Below are 26,131 nucleotides of genomic sequence, written 5' to 3' on the forward strand. Positions count from 1 at the left end.
TCGAGCAGTGTCCATTATACTCTATGACATTGATATTGGAGGGAGGCAGCTTGTTTGCTATCTTCCCAGGAATTGGATTGGGTTTGATTTTGATTTCGTCGTTGTGTTCAATGTCTGGTCCTGGACATGCAAAGGCATCAAACGGGGTTGGATTTTAAAGGTCACTTATTATGCAAAATCCACATTTTCATGTCTTTTATACATACATATGCGTAAAGAGATGCTGAAAGTTTCAGGAAAACAGATTCTCTCACTTTTTGTCCAGACTCATTTACATAAAAACCTGTCTGAAAATGACCTGATCAGATTTGGCCTCTTTATGACCAACTAAGGTAACACCCCCCCCCCCCCCCCCCCCACCCCACCTTATCACCTGAATCTCATCCTAGAGCACCATTGTGTTCTTTTCAACCAAATATCTCTCAGAGGGGCGTGGGGAGTGGCTCCTTATTGCCATCTAAAGTAACAGACACAGAATCAGCACTTTTGAAACAGGGCTGAAACAGAGGGGTTTATGGCATGCTACAATACATGATCTGTTTGGTATTTCGAGCCAAACACTTCACATAAATGTTTTGTATGTTTGAGACCTATAATATATTGATGAAAATCAGTATAATAGGGGACCTTTAATGTCTCTTTTAGGCGCATGTACAACAGTTACACCATTAGTGCCTTCAAGGAGAAATTATCCAAAATTGTCCACAGTAACCTCATTTGTAGAATTGATCTTGACAGGGTTTTGCCTGTTCCCCTTTGAGGGTGGCCATTTAGAGCAACACTTTTTCCTTCTAATGTGGTGGGATGACCCATGTCGCAGGGGCTGGAGGCAGATACTAAATCCTCTTTGTCCCCTGTCGGACATCTGGCTTCACTTTGCTACTTCCTTGTTTGGCAGCTCTTTGTAGTTGCTGTGTCGATGTTTTACCTTGCACAGCAGCTGGATTATTGCAATGTGAAAAGGTGAGCGAGAACCCATCTTGTACCACAGTAATGCACTGGGTCTGAACCACCAGTTACCGGCACAGAGAAGTGTCTGTTTGTTCAACAACGGCAGCTCCTTAATATGTTAGAGTAAGATGCAACAACTTCAGTTATATAAGAACTGGTGAATATTTCTGCATTGCAAGAAGAGCAAAGACTGGCACTGAAGGCTTTTCTTGGTGGACAAGACGCGTTCTCTTTACAACTGCATTTTATCAAGAATTGTATTTATTGACAGTTCATATAAAGACCTGCCAAGTTGATTTTGTCTGCTCTTTTCCAAACAGTTACCAAAGTTCACAGATGATTAGGTTTAACCAACCATCCAGAGTTTCAGGTTAGGCCGTGTTAGCATAATGGCTAAACTCCCACCTTTGAAGGCCACTGTCTTTCGTCAAGCCCCTTGCTTGAGACTTTTCTGGCATGAGATAAAGAGGACGCACTTTATACGTTCAAGTTTGTGTCAAGCATACGCCTTTGACATCGTGCAGGGGCTGGAGAAAGAAGGGGGCTAGCAAAGATGAGAAGATTCAGGAAGATGTGTTAACACTACAGGGTTAGCTGTTGCCGGTTGTAAAACACAGTAAAACCTTAAAATGGCTGCTTTTTAAACCAACAAGTTCCATTCCTTATGTCCAAGGCTTTGGAGTTGTTCTCTACTATTATTGGAAATGTAAGGCCATTTTTACTGATTGACAGTTTCAGGAAAGTGACTTAGAAAAAGGAAATGTATATGATTTAATGTTTTCCCGGGAACTGTACAATAGTCATTATGCCAATCAGCAAAACCACATTAAAAACAAACAGTATCTGTTCAAGAATGACATAATTACACTGCTTCTCATTGTCACTGTCCTCTTTACATGCATCTTAATGAACTAAAATAACTTATGATGATGCTATGGCATACAACTGCCTGCAAGATGTTTGCCTTTCTGTAAAAGAGGACTAACAGCTGTTCTTGAGCAAGCCCACATGTTTTGCTTTGTCAAGGGGAAGAAGAGGTTATGGTATCAATTAGCATAGGAGGAAAATCAAAGCCAAATTCCCAAATCACCAGCAGTACAGAGACACCCTGACATACCAATTTGATAAATGTATTGGCTAGTTCTTTTAGGTCAAGTAAATACCAACATTTTAATTCCTTGCTGTCACTTCTCCCACCTGATTTCTTCTGTATCATTGCAACCTGGAGCATGAGTTGGGTGAATATCAGAAGGGAAACTTGAGAAGAAGAGAGAGGAGAGAAGAGTTCCAGAAAGTGGGGGAGGATAATGTGGTGAAGAGAAAGACAATTTGAAGGTTCGGATGATGAGAATGCACTGCCTCGCATGGGTGAGCTGCGCAACTGGGAAACTTGAGATGTGAGCAAATAGGAGTGTATGCTAGAGTTTCCCGCAAAGAGCCCCCTTCACGGCAGGGCATTGAGGGAGGGTAGGGAGGAGAGTGAAGGGAGGGTAGCAGGGTGGTGAGGTATTATTACGTTAAGACATCAGATACAGGACATCATCATCTGTATATCAGTTGCATAACACTTTAGGTGCCAGGGCACAAGAGTGATTAGGACGTTAGAGAAAGATGACAGAGGTTAGAATAAGAGAAAGTCAAGGAGAAAGGAGGAGAACTTTGGAGTTAGGAGGGTTTATAACCTCTCATCATCCCAGACGCCTGATGCTTTGAGGAGGCCCAGATGAATTATTCAGTTTCTGGCTGGTTGATCTCCCGCGGGACCATCAATTGCTCTCTTCCAACGTGAGAGCACCTCTTGACGGTAAATGCTCACTGGGACAAACAAGAGGTCCTTAAAAAAGACCTGTGCACTTAACTCACACTACAACCCCCCACCTACCAACACACACACTCGCCCCCTTGTCCTTACCAAGATCAATACGCAGTCGGAGCCAGATGTTGCACAATACTACACTGGAGAAAGGAAGGTTCCTAAGAGGAAACTCCAGAGGAAGTTGTGTGCTTGCATTTACAAATGTACTTATAGGCATGCCAACAGATTGTAACAGGGGAGTGAATACATTGACTAGAGAGGGTAGAGGGGCTTGCGTTTTACCCATGTACATGTATACAGTGATTTATTGAGCTCAGTGCTGTAATATGAGGATTTCACACAGCCTGCTCTCATAGCATCAGACTCTCTAACAGGGCAATAGGTGCAATGCTCTGGTTTCAGGCTGAAGGTTGGAAATATAAGGTCTAATGCTGCCATCTTCAGGTTGGAATCAGCCATTAAGGGGTTTTAATCCAAGTGCAATGCACATTATAGGTTCCAAAAACTACAATAAGGGTTAATAATAAATGAATTAATTAGGGTTTCTAAAGTAAAACACTTTGACCTGATATTGTTGTACATGCTAGGTGTTATAATGTCCGTTATTACTTTTACTATATAGTCATATTTATATATATATATATATATATATATATATATATATAGTCATATTTATATATATATATATATATATATATATATATATAAAGATGTATTGGGCCATTAATAAATAAATGGCCATTAACAGTGTACAACCCCATTTTATTATTATCTTCATTGATTTTACAATAATGGAAAGTAACTATTTACTTTACTATCTATTTATTTTGATGTCAAGTCATATTAACTCAACTTCTATAAATTGATATTAACATTTTAAGCATTAGTATTATGAATCTACAAGTTTAGTGACACTGAAAGATGTCCTGCTGAAAAATGGACTGGTTGTACATGTATATGAAGTACATTTTTCTGATAATATTTATACTCTCAGTTAATGTGTTGAATCCTAGATTTTGATTTACTGCTACATCAAATAGATAAAACATTCCAATGTCTCCTCTACTTCTTATATTTTTTTGTAGATGTGCTTTGTTATCTAGACACTATCCCTTTACAATAACCCACTTTACCCACAACGATCGATACAATGAATCTCATCTTATCTTGGGATAAGTATACCACTGAACCCTGTGTGTCTTTGTGCATACATGCACGCAGCTATATGTGCATGTATGTTCATGAGAGTGTACAAGTGTGTATGTATTCCCATGTGTGTTTTCACCCTGTCAGCATCCCCCCTCTCCACTTCCTGTTGGGTGTCTCCAGCAGTCAGTATCATCTCTCAGTAGTCCACTGTGTGCTGGTAACAAAACACTGGAGGCAAATGAAATGCAGCGCAGACAATGAGCTCTCCGCTTGCTTTTGGTCCCGGCATCAGACCTAATCTTCTATTTGCTGTCCTGCTCTTTTTAAAACAGATACTTTCTAACATGCACACAAGCAGATTGGACATCCAGATCAAAATACAGTTTTTTGGGACAGAACTAAATATTTTCGTCGAAAGCACAAGCTGGATGAATGTCAAACTCGAATGGCAAAGAGCTCAGGTAAAAATATAAATTAAATTACACTGATGGTGGGATTTCCCCAATATTTTATGACCATGGCATTCATGGACTTGCAAAGGTCATATCCAGAGGTGAATATGGGTAATTCATATTTGAAAGGTCAGCTATTTGCAGTTCTCTAGCTTGGCTATAGGGATTGGACAGTCATCTGGTCCACTTTGGTACTTACATCCTCTGACAATTACTATAGTGCCACCATCAGGTTGGACATTTTGGATTTTAAGAGGGTTGTGGGCAATCACTGAATGGATTGCCATTTGTTACAGACATCCAAGGTCCCCAGAGGACAGTATTAATGCTAAAGACTTGCTCAGCTGAATTTTCCTTTTCTTTTCCAATTAAATATATCAACACAGACTAGTTGGATTGGCATGACAACATTTATCCCAGTTTATGTATCCCATCATGTGTCTTCAACCAGGGGTCCAAAACTATAGGTTACTTAATAGGTAACCCCAGTTCTCAGAGTAACATGAAGTGAGATGTCTCACTATGGGATGCGCCTCAACGCGTATGCAAACAGAAGCATCAATCTCATTACGCCAAACCTGATTGGCTGGTGATCTTGACGTCTACGTCAGGGAATCCACCCACCCTATAAGTAGCTTGCGCTACGACGCAGCGTCATTCAAAATAAGCACCTATTCTTGCTTCGCCTTAGCAAGAAGGGCCGTCTGGTGAGACATCTCACTTCATGTTACTCTGAGAACTGGGGTTACGTAAGTAACCTATAGTTCTCATTCATAACACTCCGTTCGATGTCTCACTACTATGGGACATTGAAACTCCCGTATTGCTACACATGCTTATCTCGATAATCACCAAAACAACCAGAACTTAACAGGTAGAACCCTGTCTCAACACAGGGCCCAGCACTGCGCGGGCCACACTTGGACCAGAGACATCTAGCCTGTAAAAGTGGAGAAAGTGAGCGGTGAGGACCAGCTCGCTGCGGCACAAATGTCTTGGATGGAAACACCCTTGAACAAAGCCCAGGATGTAGCCAGTCCACGAGTAGAATGAGCACGCAGGCCCGTTGGTGCCTGCAAACCCTGACTCGTATAAGCCAGAGAAATCGCTTCCACAATCCAGTGGGAGAGCCGTTGCCTGGTAACAGGCTTGCCCTTATGAGGGTTAGCCCAGAATACAAAGAGTTGGTCATTGCATCGAAACTCTTTTGACCTGTCCATATAGGTGCGTAAAGCATGGACTGGGCACAGCAAATTCGGCCGCTGTTCCTCAGAGGAACACAGTGGCGGAGGAAATGCCTCAATGTCAATGGGGGTACATGAGCCAACCACCTTAGGTATAAAGGCAGGGTTGGGCTTCAGCAACACTCTCGTTTGCTCCGGGGCAAACTGAGTGCATGAAGGATGTACAGAGAGCGCATGAATGTCACTGACTCGCTTGGCAGATGCCAGAGCCAGTAACAACACTGTCTTCAGTGACAGGTGTTTCATGTCAGCTTCTTCCAGGGGTTCAAATGGAGGTCGAGTGAGCCCATCTAAAACCACTGCCAAGTCCCATAAGGGCACCAGTGACCTGGAAACAGGGAGGAGCCTGCGAGCCCCTTTCATAAAACGGCAGACCAAGGGATGTTGGCTAGCCGTTTCTCCCTCAAAGCCCACATGGCATGCAGCAATAGCAGCCAGGTACACTTTGATCGTAGAGAAAGCTCTGTGTTTATCAATCAGGTCCTGTAGAAATGATAGAATCACCCGGACAGTACATTGAAAAGAGATGTGTCCCTTTTGAAGGCACCACTCTTCAAACACTCTCCACTTACAGTCATAGAGGGACCTGGTGGAGGAAGCTCTTGCACTCGGAATAGTGTTTATCACCTTCTGAGGGAGTCCCACTGTATTCAGGTTATACCACTCACGGGCCAGGTCCATAGAGCCAAGCGCTCTGGGTGTGGGTGAAAAATCGTCCCCCCCGCCTGAGACAGTATGTCCCTGCGTAGCGGGAGCTGCCACGGCTGCCCGCACATCAGCTGATATATCTCCGCGAGCCAGTATATTGCAGGCCAGTGTGGAGCTATTAGGATCAGTGTGTGGCGTTGTTCTCTCACTCTGGCCAGAGTTGGGGGTATCAGAGCCAGGGGTGGGAACGCGTACAGAAGGACCGGAGGCCAAACGTGCGCGAGCGCGTCCACGCCTAACGGTGCGTTTAAATCGCGCATTGAAAAGAACAGCTGACATTGAGCGTTTTTTTTTTTATGTGAACAGATCAACCGCGGCCCGGCCGTAACGCACCCACAGCTGACTCACAATTATTGGATGTAGAGTCCAGTCTGCATATAGTGGTACACCTCTGGACAGCAGATCTGCTCCGAGGTTCATCACACCTGGTACGTGCGTCGCTCTCAGAGAGAGGAGACGTCCGCAGCTCCATAAGATCAGTTTGCGTGCCAGCATGTGTAACTGGAGAGAACGCAATCCCCCTTGGCGGTTTATATACGATATTGTGGTCGTGTTGTCTGTCCTCACGAGGACATGATGTCCTCTGAGAAAAGGCAGAAAGCGTTTCAGGGTGAGGAACACCGCTAAAAGCTCCAGATAATTTATGTGTGACCGTTGGAGGTCTCTGCTCCAGAGACCCCTCACAGGTCGACCTTCGTATATACCCCCCCAGCCCGTCAGACATGCGTCTGTGGTGACCACCTTCCGTGATAGGACAGCACCCATAGGCACGCCCCGTACTAGAAAACTCGGGTGCAGCCAGTGGCGCAGTGCCATTACGCATTTCACAGTGACCATCACTCGCGCGGGGTCCAGTCTGAGGGCAGCTACCCAGCGCTGAAACTCCCTTATGTGTAAGCGTCCCAGTCGTACCACCAGGATGACTGACGCCATGAGCCCCAGTAACTGCAGACATGATCTGAAGAGAACATATTTGCGTGGCTGGAAATGAGCGAGGCAAGCCCTGAAGGCTTTCACTCTCTCTTCTGACAGGCGGGCTGTAAAGGGCACCGAATTCAGGCGTAGGCCCAGGAAGAGTACAGTCTGGGCTGGGGACAACATGCTCTTTTCTGTGTTTATTACAAAACCCAGGTCGAGCAGGTGTTTTACGAGGACATTCGTCTGCGTCATAGCCTCTTGCTCCGACTGTGCGAGAAGGAGCCAATCGTCCAGATAAGTTGCCAGGCGAATACCCTGTTGCCTTAACGGGCTATCGCGGCTTCCGTACACCGTACAAACACTCGTGGGCTGAGAGACAGACCGAAGGGAAGCACTCTGTACTCGTAACAGACACCCTGAAAGGCGAACCTCAGATATTTCCTGTGTGGATAATATACTGGGATGTGGAAATACGCGTCTTTCAGGTCGACTGATGTGAACCAATCGTTTTGGGACACGAGACGCAACAGAGATGTGTGAGTGAGCATTCTGAATTTGTATCTTTTGAGATATTTGTTCAGAGCCCTCAAATCTAGTATAGGCCGAATTCCGTTCCCTCCCCGTTTGGGAACGAGGAAATACTTGGAATAAAAGCCGCTCTGACTCTGTTCGGAGGGTACTATAGATATAGCCTTTTTTTCTAGTAGCGAGAGAATCTCTTGCTCCAGAATATGGGCCGATTCTCCCCGGGCTTCCGAATGCAGAATGCCCGAAAAGTGAGGGGGGGTGACAGCGAATTGGAGTCTGTAACCCCGTGCTATTGTCTTGAAAACCCAAGCAGAATCTGTGAGCATCCTCCACTTTTCGCTTCTCAAAGCAGGGGTAGACATTAAGGGTAAAATTCCACTGGCCCTCCGGGCCGGTGGAATTGTATTGTCACTGGCCCCACCATTGTAACCACTGGCCCGGAGCATTCGTCCAAAAAAAATCGACTTATAATGAAGAAAATGAACACATTTGTTGCAATAGTAATGTTTGCACAAACTACATTACTACTTGTACTACAACTTTTGAATCATCAGTTCTTCCTCATTTCCTCAATTGTTCATATTTGGTGTATTAAAATAATGATATTGTGGTCATTGTTAAAAAATGTCAGCTATTATTATGAGTATTATTTTTTGTATAATGCGCTTTCTGCCTTCCTGTCATTAGGAGCTAGAAATGTAATGGCTATGTAATAGATTAGATTAGAACCTTCATTATCCTAAACTGCTGGGACATTTCCCTAAAGCCAATACCTTTTATATTTTCTACTCTTCACTTACTTGTCAGCATAGGTCGGCATTGATGTATAGAACCGACAGAAGACCTTGTTTATATTGGCATCATATTGAGAGGTGCAGTGACGTGTCCTAAAACCAGGAAGTATAAGCTGCTGGTTTCCTCGACAAAAAGCAATGGTATTTCTCCAAAGGGTTTTGGAAAATAGCTGGAAATAAGGTCTGTGGAAAACAAACCTGTTTGATAAATGCAAGTTTTGTTCAGCCGGATAATCTCCACATGTCTACCCTACTTTTATAATTTTCAAATCATAAATCTAAACGATAGATTATAAAAGGGTTTTAGGACGCGTGACTGCACTAGAAGCCAACTCCATCGATCAAGCTGGCTGAAACGTTCTCTCCCTCTTCTTTTCATACTCCCTGTCACTCTCCTTTAACTCCTCCGGTGACTTTCTTTTATTTGAATATTGTTTTTTGCCCGGTTCTTGGCCGGTTACCGCTGGTATTAAAAACATTAATGGCGAATGGTTAGGTGGCGCGATAGTCTGTAGTGAAGGAGCGCACTCCCGCTCACGGGAGCCTGCTCGCGCTCCGCTCCGCAGCAAACAGCTGTTTGCTTTTCACCCTACAACGACAACCGACTCACAAAACGCTATGTTGTAGCGTTAATAAACGAAACAATTTAACTAAATTGCTAGTCAAAATACCAATACCACAGGACAATTCTTTTTTTTTAAAGCAATATTTTTTGTGGCCCGAGCGGGCAAGTGGAAAGTACGTTATGCTGGCCCGGGGTGTCTAAATAGTGCTTCCGGGCCAGCGGGCCAATTATAATGTCGAGCCCTGCAAAGCAAGTGGAGATGTCACATCCCTGTCGTCTGCCCTCTGTGTCTTTATTTGTTGTGTTAGGGGGCCCTCTAGTGTCTGAACACGGTGGTACCCTAGGTTGACAACCCCGGTCGACACTGCGCATGCGCGTGGGGGTGATGCCTTCACAGCTCCGTCCATCGTCCGCCTTCTGAGAGAGGCAGCAGCCACTCTTAGAAGGGGGGTAGACTTCAGACTGTTTATTGTTTTTATTGTTTTTCTTTTCATTTTTATTGACTGCGCCCTTGACTTTAAGCCTGGAAACGACAGTGGAAAATGATTTATTAAACAACAATAGTGATGACATGTGTTTGTGTGACTTAAACAGGGAGCGGAAGTTGCTGTCTTTGATGTTAAGTCCATTTCCCTCATGGCGCGAACTTGAGGATGACGTTCTGACATCACTCGAGGCGGCGGGAAGATGGGGACATGGTTGCACCCAGGAAACACATGAGCATCGAACACTGGAACGTGTCCTGGAGCTGGAGAACAGGGAACTCCCAGCTCCTTTATCGAGGAGAGGAGAGGAGGCTGTCAGGCCGCCCTTTTCTTCTTCCTCGCCTGGTGGCTGAAAGTCTGGACCGGCTGTGCCTGAGTGGCTACTGCCGGAATCGGAGACTTTCTTGGCCAGCTCGTCCTCGCCTCGTGTCTGGGCTGGAGACCCGGGGCGAGCTGTGACCTCTGCTGTTTTGGGACCTTGAAACGGGCAGGACGTGAGGCAGCCTGAGCGAAGGACTGCCGCGGGGCCATTGAAGGCGGCGGCTGGACCCTTCGGGGAAGACAAAGCTGGAGAGCCTCATCCTCCTTCTTTTTGGACTCACACCGCTGCATCGAAGCTAGAGCGGAGCCAAATATGCCCTCGGGAACAATAGACATGTCCAGGACGTCCTCTTTTTCCCGGTCTGGAAGGTTCGTCAGGTTAAGCCACCTGGCTCTCTCCTGTACAACCATTATCCCCAGTGCTTTGCCCGTGGCTTGGACTGCACAGCGCTGCACACGGAGGCAAATGTCCGTGATTGCTGCGATTTCGTCCCACACGGCAGGCTCAGGTTTGACCGTCATGTCCTCGCAGAGCTCCGCCTGGTAGGCGGTCAGTAGCGAGGAGACGTTGAGCGCCCTGGCGGACAAAGCTGCGGCTCTATAGGCTCGTTCGGTCATTGCTGACTGGAAGCGGTCTGCCTTTGCCGGTAGCGTGGGGTTCCTGCTCGGTGCCGAAGCCAGCCGCGGTTGGAGGTGGGCTGCCACCAGCGGCTCCATGGGCGGCATGCGGGGCAGGCCGAGTTTCTCCATGCCGTCACAGTCCAAAGAGGAGGCACCCTGGATTGGGGCCTTGTTGCTGAAAGGGCAGTCTCTCCACGAGACCGACACCTCGTCCAGCATCTCTGAAAAGACTGGGAGAAGCTGCCTCTTCATCCTCGCTGCTTGGGGCAAGGTCTTCCCCTCATAGCGAGATCTGGAGGTTTCCTTGGCCACTTCAGGCCAGGGGATGTCCAGCCTGGACGCAGCACGCTGGCACACGGCCTGCAAGTCCATACTGAGGCAGGGCGAAGCTGGTGTGCTTTCGCCCGGGGGATCGGACATCGCCTCCGGCTTTGCTGCCTGAGCAGATGAAACGAAGATGTCATCTTCGTGCTCATCCGAGTCGGATAAGAGGAACTCAGAGGTATCCTCTTCATCTTCATCCGTCCAGCTCCAGGACATCCTCCGCGGGTGGAACCATGGTGAGGTCCAGTTGGGAGCCCCAGCTTGACACAGCGCAGGGCTCCGCTCTCGCGGCCCTTGCCGCCACCGGGCCCCAGCCTGACATGACGTGGGGCTCCGATTCCGCAGCTACCGCCGTTGTTGAGCCCCAGCCTGACACAGCGCGGGGCTCAATGTCCGCGGCGGTTGCCACCATGTCCCGATTGCCGGCCGGCAAATCAACGGACATGAAGGGGTCCTGTCCCGACAGGCTAGCTTGGCGCGCTAGCCATCGGCGGAGGCTCTTGACGGTGAAGCGGGCACAATGCCCGAACGAACCGGGGTTATCGATAGCTTCCTGGGCGTGTTTCAGCCCAAGGCAGGACGAGCAGACCTGGTGTGAGTCCGTGCCCGAGATCTTAAATCCGCAGCCTCCGAGCCGAGCCTCCGAGCCTCAGACTCCCCTGGTGTGAGGGAGAGAAGGGTCCATCCTCGTTTGCCGGGGTGTCGGCGAGGAGGGACACACTAGTAACAGGTATGTTACCGTTTGAAAGAAAAAATCAAAACCTTATCGTTATTCCGAAAGGAAAAACGGCGGGCAGATTTTTTAATATTAACTGGTGTGTTAATATCTTTTATCTCCGTCTCCTCTGGTGTGAGGGAGAGAAGAATCCGTCCTCGCTTGCCGTGGTGTCGGCACGGAGGGATAAACTAGTAACAGGTATGTTACTGTTTGAAGAAAACAATCAAAACCCTACCGTTATTCCGAAAGAAAAAACGGCGGGGCAGATTTCAATATTAACTGGTGTGTTAATATCTAATTCAATCTTCCGCAAAGCAAAAAGTAACCGGCAAGCGCCCGTCGACCGAATGTTAGCTTGGGTTCAGTCTGTGGACAGTTAAGTCCACAGATATTTTGAGATGTGTTCCGAAGCGAGAAGAGGTGTTTGAATGACGCTGCGTCGTAGCGCAAGCTACTTATAGGGTGGGTGGATTCCCTGACGTAGACGTCAAGATCACCAGCCAATCAGGATTGGCGTAATGAGATTGATGCTTCTGTTTGCATACGCGTTGAGGCGCATCCCATAGTGAGACATCGAACGGAGTGTTATGAATGAGAACCTAGAGTGACTGCTGGGGGGCCAGTAAATCAATGTTTGATCATTAAAAAAAAGATATACCTTTTTTTACTCGACACCTTAGTAGGGCTAATTATTATTTGTATGTTCATTTTCACATACTTTGGATTATGATCAAATAGTAATTAAATAAAAAAATCAATTCAAAATTCCTCCCAGCCTCAGCTTTAGCATTCTAAGCATGCTAACAAGCTAAACTTAGACCGTACACATGGTAAATGTTACTCCTACTAAATGATGGTGTTTAGCACAACACCATCTTAAAAAGCTGTTGTTAATAGGTGCCACTCTCACTGTGTCGATATATATTGTGCGCTCTGTTGGGGAAATATTGTCATTGGGGCACGACATGTCTTGGGAATTCTCCGGCCGAAGCTTCAAATAAACCGTCAGTGTTTGTCTGCCTCTGTGAGTCCTGTCTCCATTGCTTCAGAAGTTTCCATCACACGCTCTTTCTATACCAAAGTCTTTTTTCCAGTCAAGACATGGCAGTGCAGAGGAAGTGGATGGTGAAGGCAGGAGATTTCAGACACGGTGGAAAAAATGAGAAGTGTGGAGTAACTAGCAACGATGCTCCAGCCATGACAGGTATTAAAGTTAGGGAGTATAGAGGTGCTGTGGCATGTTTGTTGAGTGGTGAGCATCTAGTAAATAATTTAGACCTACAGAGGAGATTATACTGCCCAAGTTAGGGCAGTTTGTAATGGAATGTTTTGAAATAGTTGTGTGCCATTATTGGAAACAATCATCCCCAACTTTCGATTCTTTGTTCAACGTGCAATCATGAAAGAAAAAGTTTTCCTTCAAGAATACGTACGTAACACAATGTATACTCTTCTCACAGAGCCTAGAGCACACTGAGACTCAAACACTGTTCTGGTTCTGACAAAGTTCCAGAGTGGGAGGAGAGCTGGGGTTTATATGCAGTGGTTTGAGGAGCTGATTGTAGCCACGCTGGTAAGCAGGTGAGCAGGCTGGTAAGCAGGTGAGCAGCATGACAGTGGCCGTTTCTCAATGTCAAGTATACCTGCTGCAGAGCCACTATTTCAAGTATACTACGTCATCGAGTGTCGAGGTGTACTCAACATTGAGAAACGTCCAGTAAACGCACGCACACACACATAAACAGGCAAACCGAGGACAGAGGAGGCACAAAGCAGAAATTGTAAATAAAAGATATTCGGTTTTATTTAGCTGCTGGCTAATTTTAAACTTGCTTTCATACTCCCCAAGTTAAAGGAAAAAAAATAGTGGTTTAATATATTAAGTAAGTTAATCAAATTCAGTGGTATAGGCTACTAGTTAACCAAAACACGAAAATAGCAACATTTTAAACCATGAAACCCTTGGCAAGCTCGATTCGGATGACTTTTTCAAAATGTGTGTTTAGACCAGCTATTAACTGCTCAGAGTTTTCTTGACATAAATCAAAAAACAAACCTTTGAGGCAGACAAAAGAGTAGTTGTTCGCTTCGCACAAGAATTGAGCCTTGAGTTTGAACGCACCAGTGGCGGATGGTGCATTTTTCTCCAGGGGGGGTTCAACCAAAATGTAAGCAAAGGTATACACAAACTCATCACATATGTCATATTACAATGCAGGGCTAGCTCAAAGGCACACAGCACTTGATACAGTCTATTATTTTAGTGCCTGTTTTTGTGTCTTATTATGCTTACTGATCCCTATCCTGTAGCCCTCATTGGACAGCTGTGTTTACTTTCCTAAACATGGCTAGTCACATAGCATCATCCATGTGGACTCTAGTTTGTTCATGCTTTTAATTATTTTTCTGATATGTGCTTTAAGTCACTCACATGTGTCTGGATCCATGCTGGGTCTGGTCCATAGACTGGTCTGATCCTGACGTTTGAAAAGGGAGGCAGGGGAAGCAAAATATAAAATGTTTTTTAATGACAATCTAGAATGTGGGAAGAGGCGGGGCTGCGCCTCTAGCGCCGCTATGGGCCGGCCGCCACTGGAATGAACCCTTTTCTATTGAATATTAGGGTTAGGGTTAGGGGGTTAGGGTTAACATAACCCAGCATGTTAGAGCTAACTACTAACATGCTGGGTTAGTAGTTAGCTCGCTTTTTTAAATCGATGCAGCATGGAATCTAGACCAAGGTGCTACTAAAGAATGTACCAGGTACTATTCCCAACTTTCTCTAATGGCAAACCAGCAAAGAGGGAGTAGAACTGTACCATACCATGCAGTGCAAACAGGGCAGCTGGTTTTCTATAGCTTCATTGAGTTTGACCTCAACCATTAAGGCAGTTATCTTTTAATAATTGCAAAACACAAAGACTTAGATATAAATGTGTCAGACTGCTAAGCATTGATTTCTGTCGTGTTCTGTTGTTCAGATGATGTAGGAGGAGATACACAAAGTTGTTTACTTGGCTCCCTCATGTCTTTCTAAAGACCACACTCTAGCCTACTTAGAGAATTTACTATAGCAAGCTAGCAAGCAATCATTATTTACTGTAATTAGAGGTAAATGCATAGGCATAATGGGGGAAACAAGCTACACGGGAGGCCATGCATGACGAATAACTGCATTAGCAATTTGATACAAATGAAATCAATGAAGCCCAGCAAGACTGTGTGATTTACAACAGAAAGGAGTCAACAACGAGGTGATCATGAGGTGAACCAAGCTTGTGATTTGTTTGTGCAATATGTCTACATTACTCAAATCTGCTAAGCCGAGGAGGCATTCAGCTCACTGAAAATATGATGGTAATGTTATTGTAAAAAGCAGCCACCGTGTAACCACATCACCAGCAAGGGCATGGCCTCTACCATCACAAACAGCCCGTTTAAAAATGCAGTGTAGCTCAGTGCTGTTCAGACAGAGAGAGACAGAGCAAGTTGTAACCTGTATTTCCCTACTGCAGCAGTTGAGTGGTTTCACTGCACGATTGATCCGACCGATCATCTCATTTCCTCTCTCATCTAACATAGCAGTCAAAGAGCTGATAGTTTATCCGTCTGAGAAAGTGATTTTAAGGTGCCAAGTAAGGCACAGGAAATGATCCCGCAGACGTTTCTGTGTCTGGTTATGGCAGGCCTCATTGCCGGCATCAGCAATGTTGACCAGTGAGTGGGTGACAAAGCGATTCTGTCTTGTGAGAATAGGGTTTCAATCTTACTACGCAGAACAGGAAACTGCAGAGCCCTTGAGGGTTTCAAAAGTATATGGAACATGAGAAAGAAACCGAAAACACAGTGCTTTTGGGGAATCAAATAATAAACTAGAGTAAAGGAAAACATGTTGGACAAGGATGTTCTTGCAGGCACACTGAGCAATATGCTTTGTTGACTACTTTAACAATACAATGAGCTCTCCAAAAATCCAATATGCACATTGACTAAAAATATCTTGACTGAGCAAAACAGTCAAGGGAGGAAACGAGAATGAAGTCGTATCCCTGAGGAATTTGGATTTAGTCTTCCACAAAGTGATCAATCGAAGTGGAGAGTTGTTGCCTCACTATCCATTGATAGATGGAGGATTGCGAAATATAGGAAAGAGTGCACACAACACATAATCACATGTATACCGCAAACCGTTAAATAATTATGGTTTGAGAATTTGGTAGAGATGCTTGTTTGTTTTTTCTATGCGTATCATTTTTAAAATAGGGGCAACACTACTGTTTATACACCTAATATGTTAAAGCCACACAGCAAATACCATGAGAAATCTGCGGAGCTGCAGCTGAGAAAAGATTGATTGTGTGTGTGTGTGAGGAAGTCCGCGGATTGGTCCAAACCATAGACTGTATATATAAATGGACGTAGGGTCTGTGATATGAAGGTAGATATGGTGCAAAATGCGAGAGCGTGTAAAACCTGATGTGAGCACTTGCAGAAAAAAAATCGGAGCTCTGTGCATACATTTACACTTGTATAAAATATCCACGTAACTGTGAACCAAATTTGAAGTCACAGAAGAAAAAAAAAAATGTTGTAGCTTGTAGAAAAGAAATGAACTTAGTGATGAAATGTTCACTTGCAGAAAAATACATATTTTTTAAATATATTTTCCATTACAACTGCAACTTGGTTATTACAACCTCTCAAATCAGTCATTACAACTGGACGAATCTGCTCTGTGGCAGTATAAATCGACGAATCTGCGGTCTTGACTTTTGCTACACTTCTTGCGATAAATGTGTCGCAAAAGTAATTTTCACCTGTAGATGTGGGGGAGGGGGGTTGGAGCGAAGGGGCGGTGCTATCAGAACAACGAGGCTCGGCTCTGGTGACTGGAGACTGCGGGCTAACGGTTCGTGTCGCTACCAGTCCACTGACATGGCGCGTCAATCAATGGTAAGTTTTGCCCGTTACTTGCCCAGTATTACTTTGAATATTATTATTGTGATTGAGGATTAAATCCGCTTTGAAGACCACCGTTTTATATCGTGCAGTTTAGCGGCAAAATAACGTCAGTTAGCCAGCTAACGCTAGCTTTGTTGAGTTTATGCTAGCTAAACAAGTAGTGGTTGTAGTATACAGCAGTAATTAATATATTATAGCCTACTGCTTTGGCACAAACGGTTTTCCAAATTCCAATTCCAAACCATCCCGCGAGCAAGCAAGAGGGCTGTCTCCGGTTTAATCAGCGCTCGAGGGTCATTTTCCACTCGTGAGCTGCTTTTTTTGCGCGCTAGAATATTGACCCAAATCTGACTCCATACAAGGATACTTAAGGATACATGGAGGTTTACAGAGAACAGACAACAAACAATATGGCGCACCGAGTACAGGTAATTAACGTCATGTGGTTTTAGATATAGTTACTATTTAAGTTCTCGGTTGTTTGGCTGTTTAGCGCAGTGTAATTGTGTTTATTTCGCTAATTTGTATTTTAAATATTCAATTTAAAGGAATGGAATACATAAATAATATATATATATATATATGTGTATGTGTATGCTAACTGAGCGTGCATGTCAAGCTAAGAGCTAAGATATATGTATGTATATCTTAGCTTGACAGATGGAACAATGCATGTGTTTATGTATTAGTAAAAATACATTAATGAAGCAAGGTACAGAGGATACGGGTACTAAGCTCTTTACTGTTGTTCATGCTTAACCGCCAAAGCATCAACTCCCGGGCATACACTTATTCTCCCAACATTGTATGTTATTCTGGTTACACTGCGCCCCCTATTGGCAGGAGTATATCGTAACACAACAGCATGTACTCTAATTTTTACAAGAATCTGATTTTGTGTAAGTTTTAAATATTCATTGAACGTGTCTTGCACATTTGAATGTTTATTTATTTAAAACAATTATTAGTTGCTATACTGTAGACATGTAGGCCTACATATGTATAATTATATTATTATTTTTAAGTGTGGTTTAAAGTAACCTTATATAAAGTTATTTGGTTGAGCCAAGTAACCCAGGTGAATGCAATCAGGTTTTAGATGGGGTTTGTGGCCATGCTGTAGGCCTGACATTTTAAATAAATGATCAAATCTTATCTGTTAAGATGAATGTTTAATTTAAAAGGTTGTTATGTATTTGTTTAAGGAGGGACCCGAGAGCCAAGGGCAGTAGGCCGCCTTCTCCCGCCGCAACGTGAATGATTGAGCTCATTAGTGGCCAGACTGGCCCTCCTAATTTGGCCTAAAAAAAGTCAATGATGATCATTGTGAAGGGGTGTCCAGCCCATACAACATACCAAACTACAGGCTCATGCTATCATGTTATAGTAGGCCTACCTTACATGAACCTGTTTGAAACCTTAATGACCCCATGATGTAATTATTTATATCTTAAAACCTGTAACCACTATATTTAGATGTTCATAAATATCTATACATGTATGTATAAATACATGTGTAGCAGTTAGACAAACATAATTAATAGATGATCTCATTATTACCTATTGTATATGTACTAAAAAATAAAGTTGACTAAGCCACCTTTTTTTTAAATGTATTAATTAGAAAAAATTATTTGTGCTTGAAGTCATATACTGTTGTGTCTCAAACGGACAGTCTAGGTTATTAATTGATTTGCCTAATAGTTGCTTAAAATGCTACAATAACATTTGCAATTAGTTTTTAATCTGCCATGAACAGTATCAACGTCTCTCAGCCACCGTAGTGTAGCGTCAGGTGGGCGTGTCGTGTACCGTCGTGTAGGGGGTGTAAGGTCTTGCTGCGGCTGCAGCTAGACCATATTTAGGTCGGTGGCAGGAGGTCCCGCCTCGGCTCCGCCTCTTTGCTCTTATTTGGAGCAGGTGGGAGTAGAACTCTGACATCACTGTCGAGCCGTTAGTGGCCGACTCCGCCTACTAAGGGCTTCTCGGCCACTCTGCAGAATCCTATGGGTGACGTCACGGACCCTAAATCCATTTATATATACAGTCTATGGTTTTATCACAGCAGAATGTAACTTTATCTCCGGTAGAATTCTGATCTGGCATTAGCTCCGCCTCCTGTTCCTTTTTTTTTTTAAACCTAACGACCCAAAATCGGTGTTTCTCTAAACAGGGCTGGAATAGAGGGATATGAGGGATGTCTAAAATGCATGATCTGCTTGTATTTTGAGAAAAAGACATCATAGACGTGTTTTTATATTTTTTTATATATCTGACACCCATAATATATGCCTAAAAATAGCATGATAGGCCCACTTTAAGTCACTCACATCTGTCTGGATCCATGCTGGGTCTGGTCCATAGACTGGTCTGATCTTGACGTTTGAAAAGGGAGGCAGGGGAAGCAAAATATAGCACTGGTGTTGCTACAGGTAGTTAGCCCAGCCTAGTCCTTGCTAAACCATGCAGCTCCTTGAAAAAGAGCACGTGTACTGCCTTCCTCTTTCCCTAACTCATGCCTGTGTCAGGATGATCAGGTCTGAGCTCTTTTACTCTCAGCTTTCCCTCCAGTGTCCTCCTCTTAAAGGGTGTTTCTTTAAGTGATTAAACATAATTTTGCTTCTCCATATTCGCTATCTAGTTTGGTTTACACTCCGTCTCCGTCTAAATCTCTCTCAGTCAAACGTCAATCATTCACTCTGGCGCTCCTGCTGCCCCCTAGTTGTTGGCGGTGTCAACAGCTGCTTTGGGCGCAGTTTTGTCCGCCCCGAGCTGCCTCTATCGCTTACATTGAAGAGGTGCGGACTGCGCATGTGCCACTTATAACGAGAGTCAATGGCCAAAGATTTCTGCGCCCCAAGCAGGAAACATGTGATTTATCAGTAACTTTAGTAACTGTAACCATTTTTATCTATATTTTATCGTATATTATACATTCAACTGACACCAAGTATATAATATATACCAAAAAAATGTATAAAATTAATCAAATTAAAATATTTTTTAATGACATTCTAGAACGTGGGAAGAGGTGGGGCGGCGCCCATAGTGCCCCTATGGGCCGGCTGCTACTGCCTTTAACCCTCTTAAATCTTATAATTATAAAGTATCACAATGTTATAGCTTCCTCCTGCTCTGCCTGTCTGCATTTTCCAGAAAATAACTTTTCCCAATCCTACTTAGACCTTCTTGGAAATCTAAATGTATCCGCAGAAACTATTTGACAGGGTCAGCAGCTCTTAATCTAAGGTGGCAGACAACAACGACGCAAATACTCACATACTCGTGCACACTCAGGATAAGCATTGACTAGATGCAGGGGTGTAATAACACCTCCGGGAAATTAGCTGATGGCAGCAAGCCACTCCCGGGCCTTACCTGAAGGAATCGACTTACGGAGGAACCAACCAAATATCAATAAGGGTGATTTGACTCTGCACTGCTCAAGGATAAAGAGCTTATGCATGAGACCTCTGGAAATACACTTGAGCTTGCCATGTAAAATGCTGTCGCTTGAGCAAATCCCTGATTAAATCCCCCGTACACGTTTAGTTGGCTGTATGAGGGGGAAGCCTGGTGTTGGCTGTGAGGCACGAAGCCAACCACGGAGGAGGACAGAAAGAAAGAGAAGGGGAGGTATAGTATGTTTGAAAACCTACAGCATAGTGCAGATGAGCCTGTTTGAAATGTGCAATGTGAATGGCTTCCCAACGGCTTTTCTGAGCCTCTGAGTGTGACATTCTCACAGATGATGCCCTCTCTGATTGTGACCCTGACACTGAATGGAAATCACTGCATTTGCAATGTAGCTGTTATATTAGTAGATTTTGATTCATTCGCTCAATATAATCATAAGGAAATGTTGGCCTCCGTAGCATTGTTTTTGGCTGAGAACAAGTTTAATTTCACATGAGTGTGAAAAAGGAAGTGTGTCCAGCGTTTGGGCGTCGCACCTCGTCTTAGCGGCCAACAACGCCAGGAAAGCTCGCTTAATGAAATATCCATTTAACATCTGTAATACTGGCTGTGGATTTACAGCTTCTGCAATGAGAACAGGACAACATTGCCTCATATGCAGCATTAATTTTTATTACCTCTCCTGGAAATCTGTTCATTGGGCATTTTATAGCCGTTTCGTGACATACTGTAATGGATGTTTTTCAGGGATGCACACACTTGTCAGGTCTGTGGTTGCGGAAGATGAAAAGCTGTGGTAGCATTAGCGTTAGTTGCATATTTATTCAACCATAATGCTGGATTAATACCTCATTAGTGATCCAGTCTTTTCACTTGACTGTGAAGTGACTGGCACCTAGAAAAATATGCAGTGACAGTGTACATAAAAGAAATGCAACTGAATGAAAGCGCAACAGCGGTGTGGCCTTGAGCTGTTGAACACAGAGTCATCAGCCTACGCATCTCATTATGACAGGCTGACTCATGTCCCTCTCAATGTAAGCCTTGAAATAGGGTCACATTAAAAGCCTTGGAAATAAAAAAAGGGTGAGAAACCACGGTAACAGTGACACTGCATGAGAGCCATTAGCACTTGTCGTTGGCTGTGTACATGAATATATTCAAATATGAATTAATTATAATGATTCATGCATGATTCATGAGCCTTACAGGATAGTCTACATAAAAAAAAAAGATGTCAACAGAATTGTGTGGCATTATTTATTCTCTGAAGACAGCAGTGACAGAAGCTAAAATCGTGGGTAAGAATATTGATGACAGCCATGTATAATGCATCATAACAAACATATTAGGCATTATAATCTGCTTATAGGACTGTATTATTGTAGATATCAGCAGTCATACATATTCATTATGTTGTTTACAATATTTACAACCCATACAAATATTTCTAAATTATAATTGTTTGATCTTGTTTGATGTTATATGTTATGTTGCTGTTCCATCAGTTTTTTGATGTGTGTGTTATTCCTGCATATATATAATGATTTTGATTCAGCTATTCTCTTGAATGTACAGTATATACATATATTTATGCATTGTCCTTGTTAGAAATAGAGACATAATAACCACTTATATTGAGTTATAACCAGTGTGTTACATATTATATCTGCCTATACTTCATGAAATAACTTAATTCAAGCACCCAATGATAACTTAGAAAAATCACATTAAAATGCATTACTATTATACATTATGACCCTTGTTAAAAGTATAATGTATGCTATACTTGACCATAAGTCATTTAAAAATGCATTACAATGTGATGATCATTGTTGAGTGCTCTAAAAGGGCCCCATTTCCGGGTTCATATTTGTATGTTGTTCCTCTACTGTGACATGCTTACATGCTTTAATGTTCAAAAAGCTCTTTATTTTTCTCATACTGTCTGTGCTGCAGCACCTCTTTTCACCCTCTGTCTGAAACCAGAGCCCAGTCTGCTCTGATTGGTTAGCTTGCCGGCTCTGTTGTGATTGGTCAACCGCTTAGAGATGTCCCCCCTCTTAGCCTATCCCGTACAAGATGTTGGAACACTTGCGAATAGACGCGAGTGTTACATAGTGATATCAATATGTTATGAAAGTAAATAGAGGAGTCCAAATAAGGCTTTTTCTGGCAGTGGGGGAGTGTGTGCGATAAACTCCCTTTGGAGGGAACTTTATGATTTATAACCATTGCAGACCATTTACATGCACATAAACCTATATAACACACTACCAGAAAAGCATAATAGGACCTCTTTAAACTGTAATTAGAAAGTGCTATAAACAGATTATAATGCATCACAAGTAGGTTTTTAATGCAATATAGACAAGGCTGTCATAGAAAGTTTTACATGAAGTTGTTTCTGTCTTTCCTGTACACTGTTGCATTGAAAAAATGTTACCCAGTCTGCTCATGATAAACCTCTTTTCCTAAGCTTTATTTTTAGAAATATTTTAGCAGGTGAATTACCGTGATACCATCAAATATAACCTTGGAAAGAGACTGATACCTCACTTTGTTAATGTAATTAGCTCTTTGAAGTGGGGAAGACTTAAGGTTTTGGGGAAGTGGGGCAAATCTTTCATGTGCGATTAGGCGTTCTTAAGTCTGTCCTCAAGCAGAGAGGATGAGAGCAGGCAGGTAAGGAAAAGGCTCGTTGAAATGTCACAGGCACTTGGCTGTGGTCGTCCAGGACCCTTTCCACAAGTGTGAATATATAAGTGTACAAAGGTTGGGGTGAGCATTGAAGAACTGCAGGAGGAAAGTCTTGTGTGGAAGTGGTGACGAGGAGGAGAGAGGAGGAAGACAATGCAGAGGTGCTGTCCAATGCGGTGAAATTACACAGTGCAATCAAACCGATGTTGAGCATTGGCTCAGATGCACGAATCCGGGCTTATACTGGCTTACCTCAGCAGTGTAGCAGGGGTACTGTCACTGGATATTACCGTGTGGACCACTGAGCTGATGCTCCCACATCACAGTGGACAGGGACAGCTTTACATCTCTCCTCCACTCTCAGGCCCTGCAGACACACACTTTCCCCTGCTGAAATGTGTCTGCGCACAATTTCTCTGTTGGAGACAGTCACATTAAATATGAATAGCCTTAATAATAAATGGAAGTTCTCAGAGATTGCATTCCTGGTACAGAAAAAAAGTGATCACAAAGCTATTAGCAATCTCCCTAGTGTCTTTCAGGGGTTTGAGCCATTTGAAATCATTTGGGAACAATTTGATAAAGCTGCAACGATTAGAAGACAGAAAAGTAATTGTTATATGCAAATTATCGATTCATCGAACGTCTTTTCCAGGCAAAAATGGCAACAAATATTATTTTGAGCTTCTCAAATATGGTGATTTCATATTAAAGTGAACATATTTGGGTTTTGGGCATAATTTAAAAAAAAAAGTATTTTAAAGACATCTCCTTTGGACTTTGAAAATCTGAAATGGACATTTCTCACATTTTTCAGATATTTTGTTGACCGAACAATTAATGGAAAAAATGTGCATTCGTTATCTGCAAAATACCACCTAATGTTTTCCTTGCAATTCCCCATTTTGCATTTGAGTGCTTTTCTGTTGGCCACGTGGATGCACAATACAGTGTTTAACTACAGTATGAGACGAAAATAAATGTGTGAATAAAGTTGTAGGCTACACTAGATAATGTATGTGAATGGCATTAATTCCTGTTTTACCCAACATGTTCATAAACAGAGCAGCATGTTAAGCCAAAGTTTCCTCTATTTCCTCCTCCAGGGACAAATTCACAGAGGAGTGGCTGGGGCTGGACCTGGTCTTTAGGCTGATGGAGCCGTACAGTTTGGCTGAGCGCTTGGAATAAGCGATGACCTTCCTCCTGTACATCTCCCCCTTCCACATGGAGATCATGAGCAGCGTGGAGAGAACCACGCCGCCCAGCGTGAGCAGGCAAAGCCCCGCTATGACGCACCGATCTAGGTGGGCGCCTATCCGCGCACTCTCCATCTCCAGCCTCTCCATCTCCCTCGCCGACACGCTGTCACGGTCCACCACCACATCCCGAGGCACGACGTAGGAGATGATCACCAAGGAGATCCCGGTTACCAAGAACGTGACTGCACTGATGAAGCCATAGTCTACAGAACTCCCAGGGCCCTCCCCGAAGGAGAGATCGTCCTCTGACATGAAGGAAAACTCCGGTAAAGTCTCTGAGCAAGGCTCGCCATTACGCACAGGCCTGTGAGCGCTTTTAGTGTCCGGGCTGGCCAGGCATAGGTTAACATTCTCATCGATATAAGTGAAGGATGTCTCTAACTCCTCGTCGCAACACACCTTTACTTTCCCCTCGCCGAGGTGACAGAGTTTAACCTCCGCTCCCCCCCTGCGCGGCGCCGTCCTTGGTGCTGAATGACTCCGGGCATGGCTGCCTCGGGCCGGGTTACAGACGCCCTCCCCCGGGTACCCTCCTCCTCCTCCTCCTCCTGTTGATCCACCGGACTTGCGGGCATGGAGCAGCGCACCGGAAACCCGGTCAAGGACGTCGGGAGGATCGCGCTGCTTGCCTCTCTCATCTGCGGGAAGCAGCTCCATTCGTGTTTCACCACCCGCAGGTTCGCTCTGAGCCTTCCTCCCACGATGCTCTCACTCCGCAGCATCCCTAACAAGAGGACACACACACCAGCCCCAAGTTAAAGGGTGCATTCTAATTAGATCGCTAATTTTATCGCGTGAAACCTCATATAACAACATGCGCAGATACTTTGTTGTGCGTAAATGCAAAAAATGCATCTTTATACCTTTAAAGTTGATAAGATCGTTTAAGAGAAATCCGTCTTGAAAGGCGCTTATAGTGGCTGTGATTAGCCAAATGCCTCTGTATCCAATTAGGAAAACAATCCACGCATTAACGGAGATTATAGGCTATGTTTTAAAACAGACACAGCCAATAGGACGAACACACGTGCAACACTGTGCTAAAACTAAATCACACATAACATTTTACATAACCACAGTTAGTCCTTAAACATCACAATAGAATAATCTCACAGTGCTCTATTCTCAAAACGAAATGCATCCTATAGCTCTATAATATGAGTCGGAACACTCCTGCACTGTTTAATGAATTCAGAACAAGACGTGAGATGCTCCCCTGCATTAAGGGTGGATCAGTCATGCACAGCCCGGTTTATCTGTTTCTAATCCTTCACAAAAATCCTCCTCATGCACACATAAAGACATAAACTCACCGCGCACTATAGCATCGCTTCCGCCTTCTCTTCTTCATGCACACTTAGGCCGGTGGGGCTCACATAACGGGGACAGATAAATAAAGGAGCCTTATCAGTTGAATGTCTTTGAATGCATTCTCTCTCCCCTGCTCGATTCGATGCTGTGGCGGCACGGGGGGGGGGGGGGGGGGGGGGGGGGTTGGTGTGGGGGGGGTTTGGTCCCGCCCACACACAGAGCCTCAGTCGTGGCGCTGAAAGGAACCTCGCTATCTGTGAGCCGATTGAGATCACTACCGCCAGTCAACACACAGACGGGAGGAGGATTTGCAGAGCTAAATCTGAACCTTTGGGAGTCTCTATAAGATGATTTATTAAGGTTCACAAAGTTGCTACTGTATGAAGTCACTATTAAATCCATAGATGCTCTTATCTTATTAATACTTATATCACATACATTGTAAAATAATACACAGAATTTATTTTAGTACAATGTGCAATTTTTTACTTTAACCTGTTAAGCCTTGAGCCTGTTTTTCAGGTCTCAGGCTCGAAAATGACATTCCCAGAACAAATGATCATATCTTCCCTTCTAAAAGTGTTAAATTAATAATATTTTTTCTCAAAGCAAGGTTACACATGTGAGTTGGATGTAGAAGTGTCAGAATCAATATAGATGTTTTTATTTTAAAGTAAGATTGAACACAGTAAAAAAATGTAAATGATTGTGTCCGTCCAAAAAAAAAAAATTACTTATAGTGAAAACCACCCTTGAATGATGGGATGGGGTGGTAGACTAAAAGCTTTAGGAATACAAACTACAATATATAATAAGTACCCTGTATCAAGATTGATGCAAAACAAGTGAAATTTGACCTTTTTAGAGAGATTTAGCAAAACAAAA

At 43.8% G+C, this 26,131-nt stretch overlaps 1 protein-coding gene and 1 long non-coding RNA gene across 4 annotated transcripts in view; one reads left to right on the forward strand and one right to left on the reverse strand.

The window, feature by feature from the left end:
* Nucleotides 1–26,131, forward strand: part of LOC307045751 — an 88,749-nt gene that overhangs the window by 56,388 nt on the left and 6,230 nt on the right. The window lies entirely within an intron of this gene.
* Nucleotides 21,103–25,389, reverse strand: tmem74 (transmembrane protein 74). 3 transcript variants are annotated; one of them, XM_079691684.1, is made up of 3 exons: nt 25,249–25,323; nt 24,799–24,875; nt 21,103–24,659 (listed from the first exon to the last, which is right to left on the reverse strand). In XM_079691684.1, the coding sequence occupies exon 3, from the start codon at nt 24,590–24,592 to the stop codon at nt 23,747–23,749; it is 846 nt and encodes a 281-aa protein (XP_079547810.1). In that variant the 5' UTR covers nt 24,593–24,659; nt 24,799–24,875; nt 25,249–25,323; the 3' UTR covers nt 21,103–23,746. The 3 variants fall into 3 exon arrangements, with proteins under 3 accessions (XP_079547810.1, XP_079547809.1, XP_079547808.1); XM_079691683.1 differs by having other exon boundaries at nt 24,799–25,389; XM_079691682.1 differs by lacking the exon at nt 24,799–24,875 and having other exon boundaries at nt 21,104–24,659; nt 25,249–25,380.

The sequence above is a fragment of the Notothenia rossii genome (genome assembly GCF_949606895.1).
Source record: "Notothenia rossii genome assembly, chromosome: 7".
Classification (NCBI taxonomy): domain Eukaryota; kingdom Metazoa; phylum Chordata; class Actinopteri; order Perciformes; family Nototheniidae; genus Notothenia; species Notothenia rossii.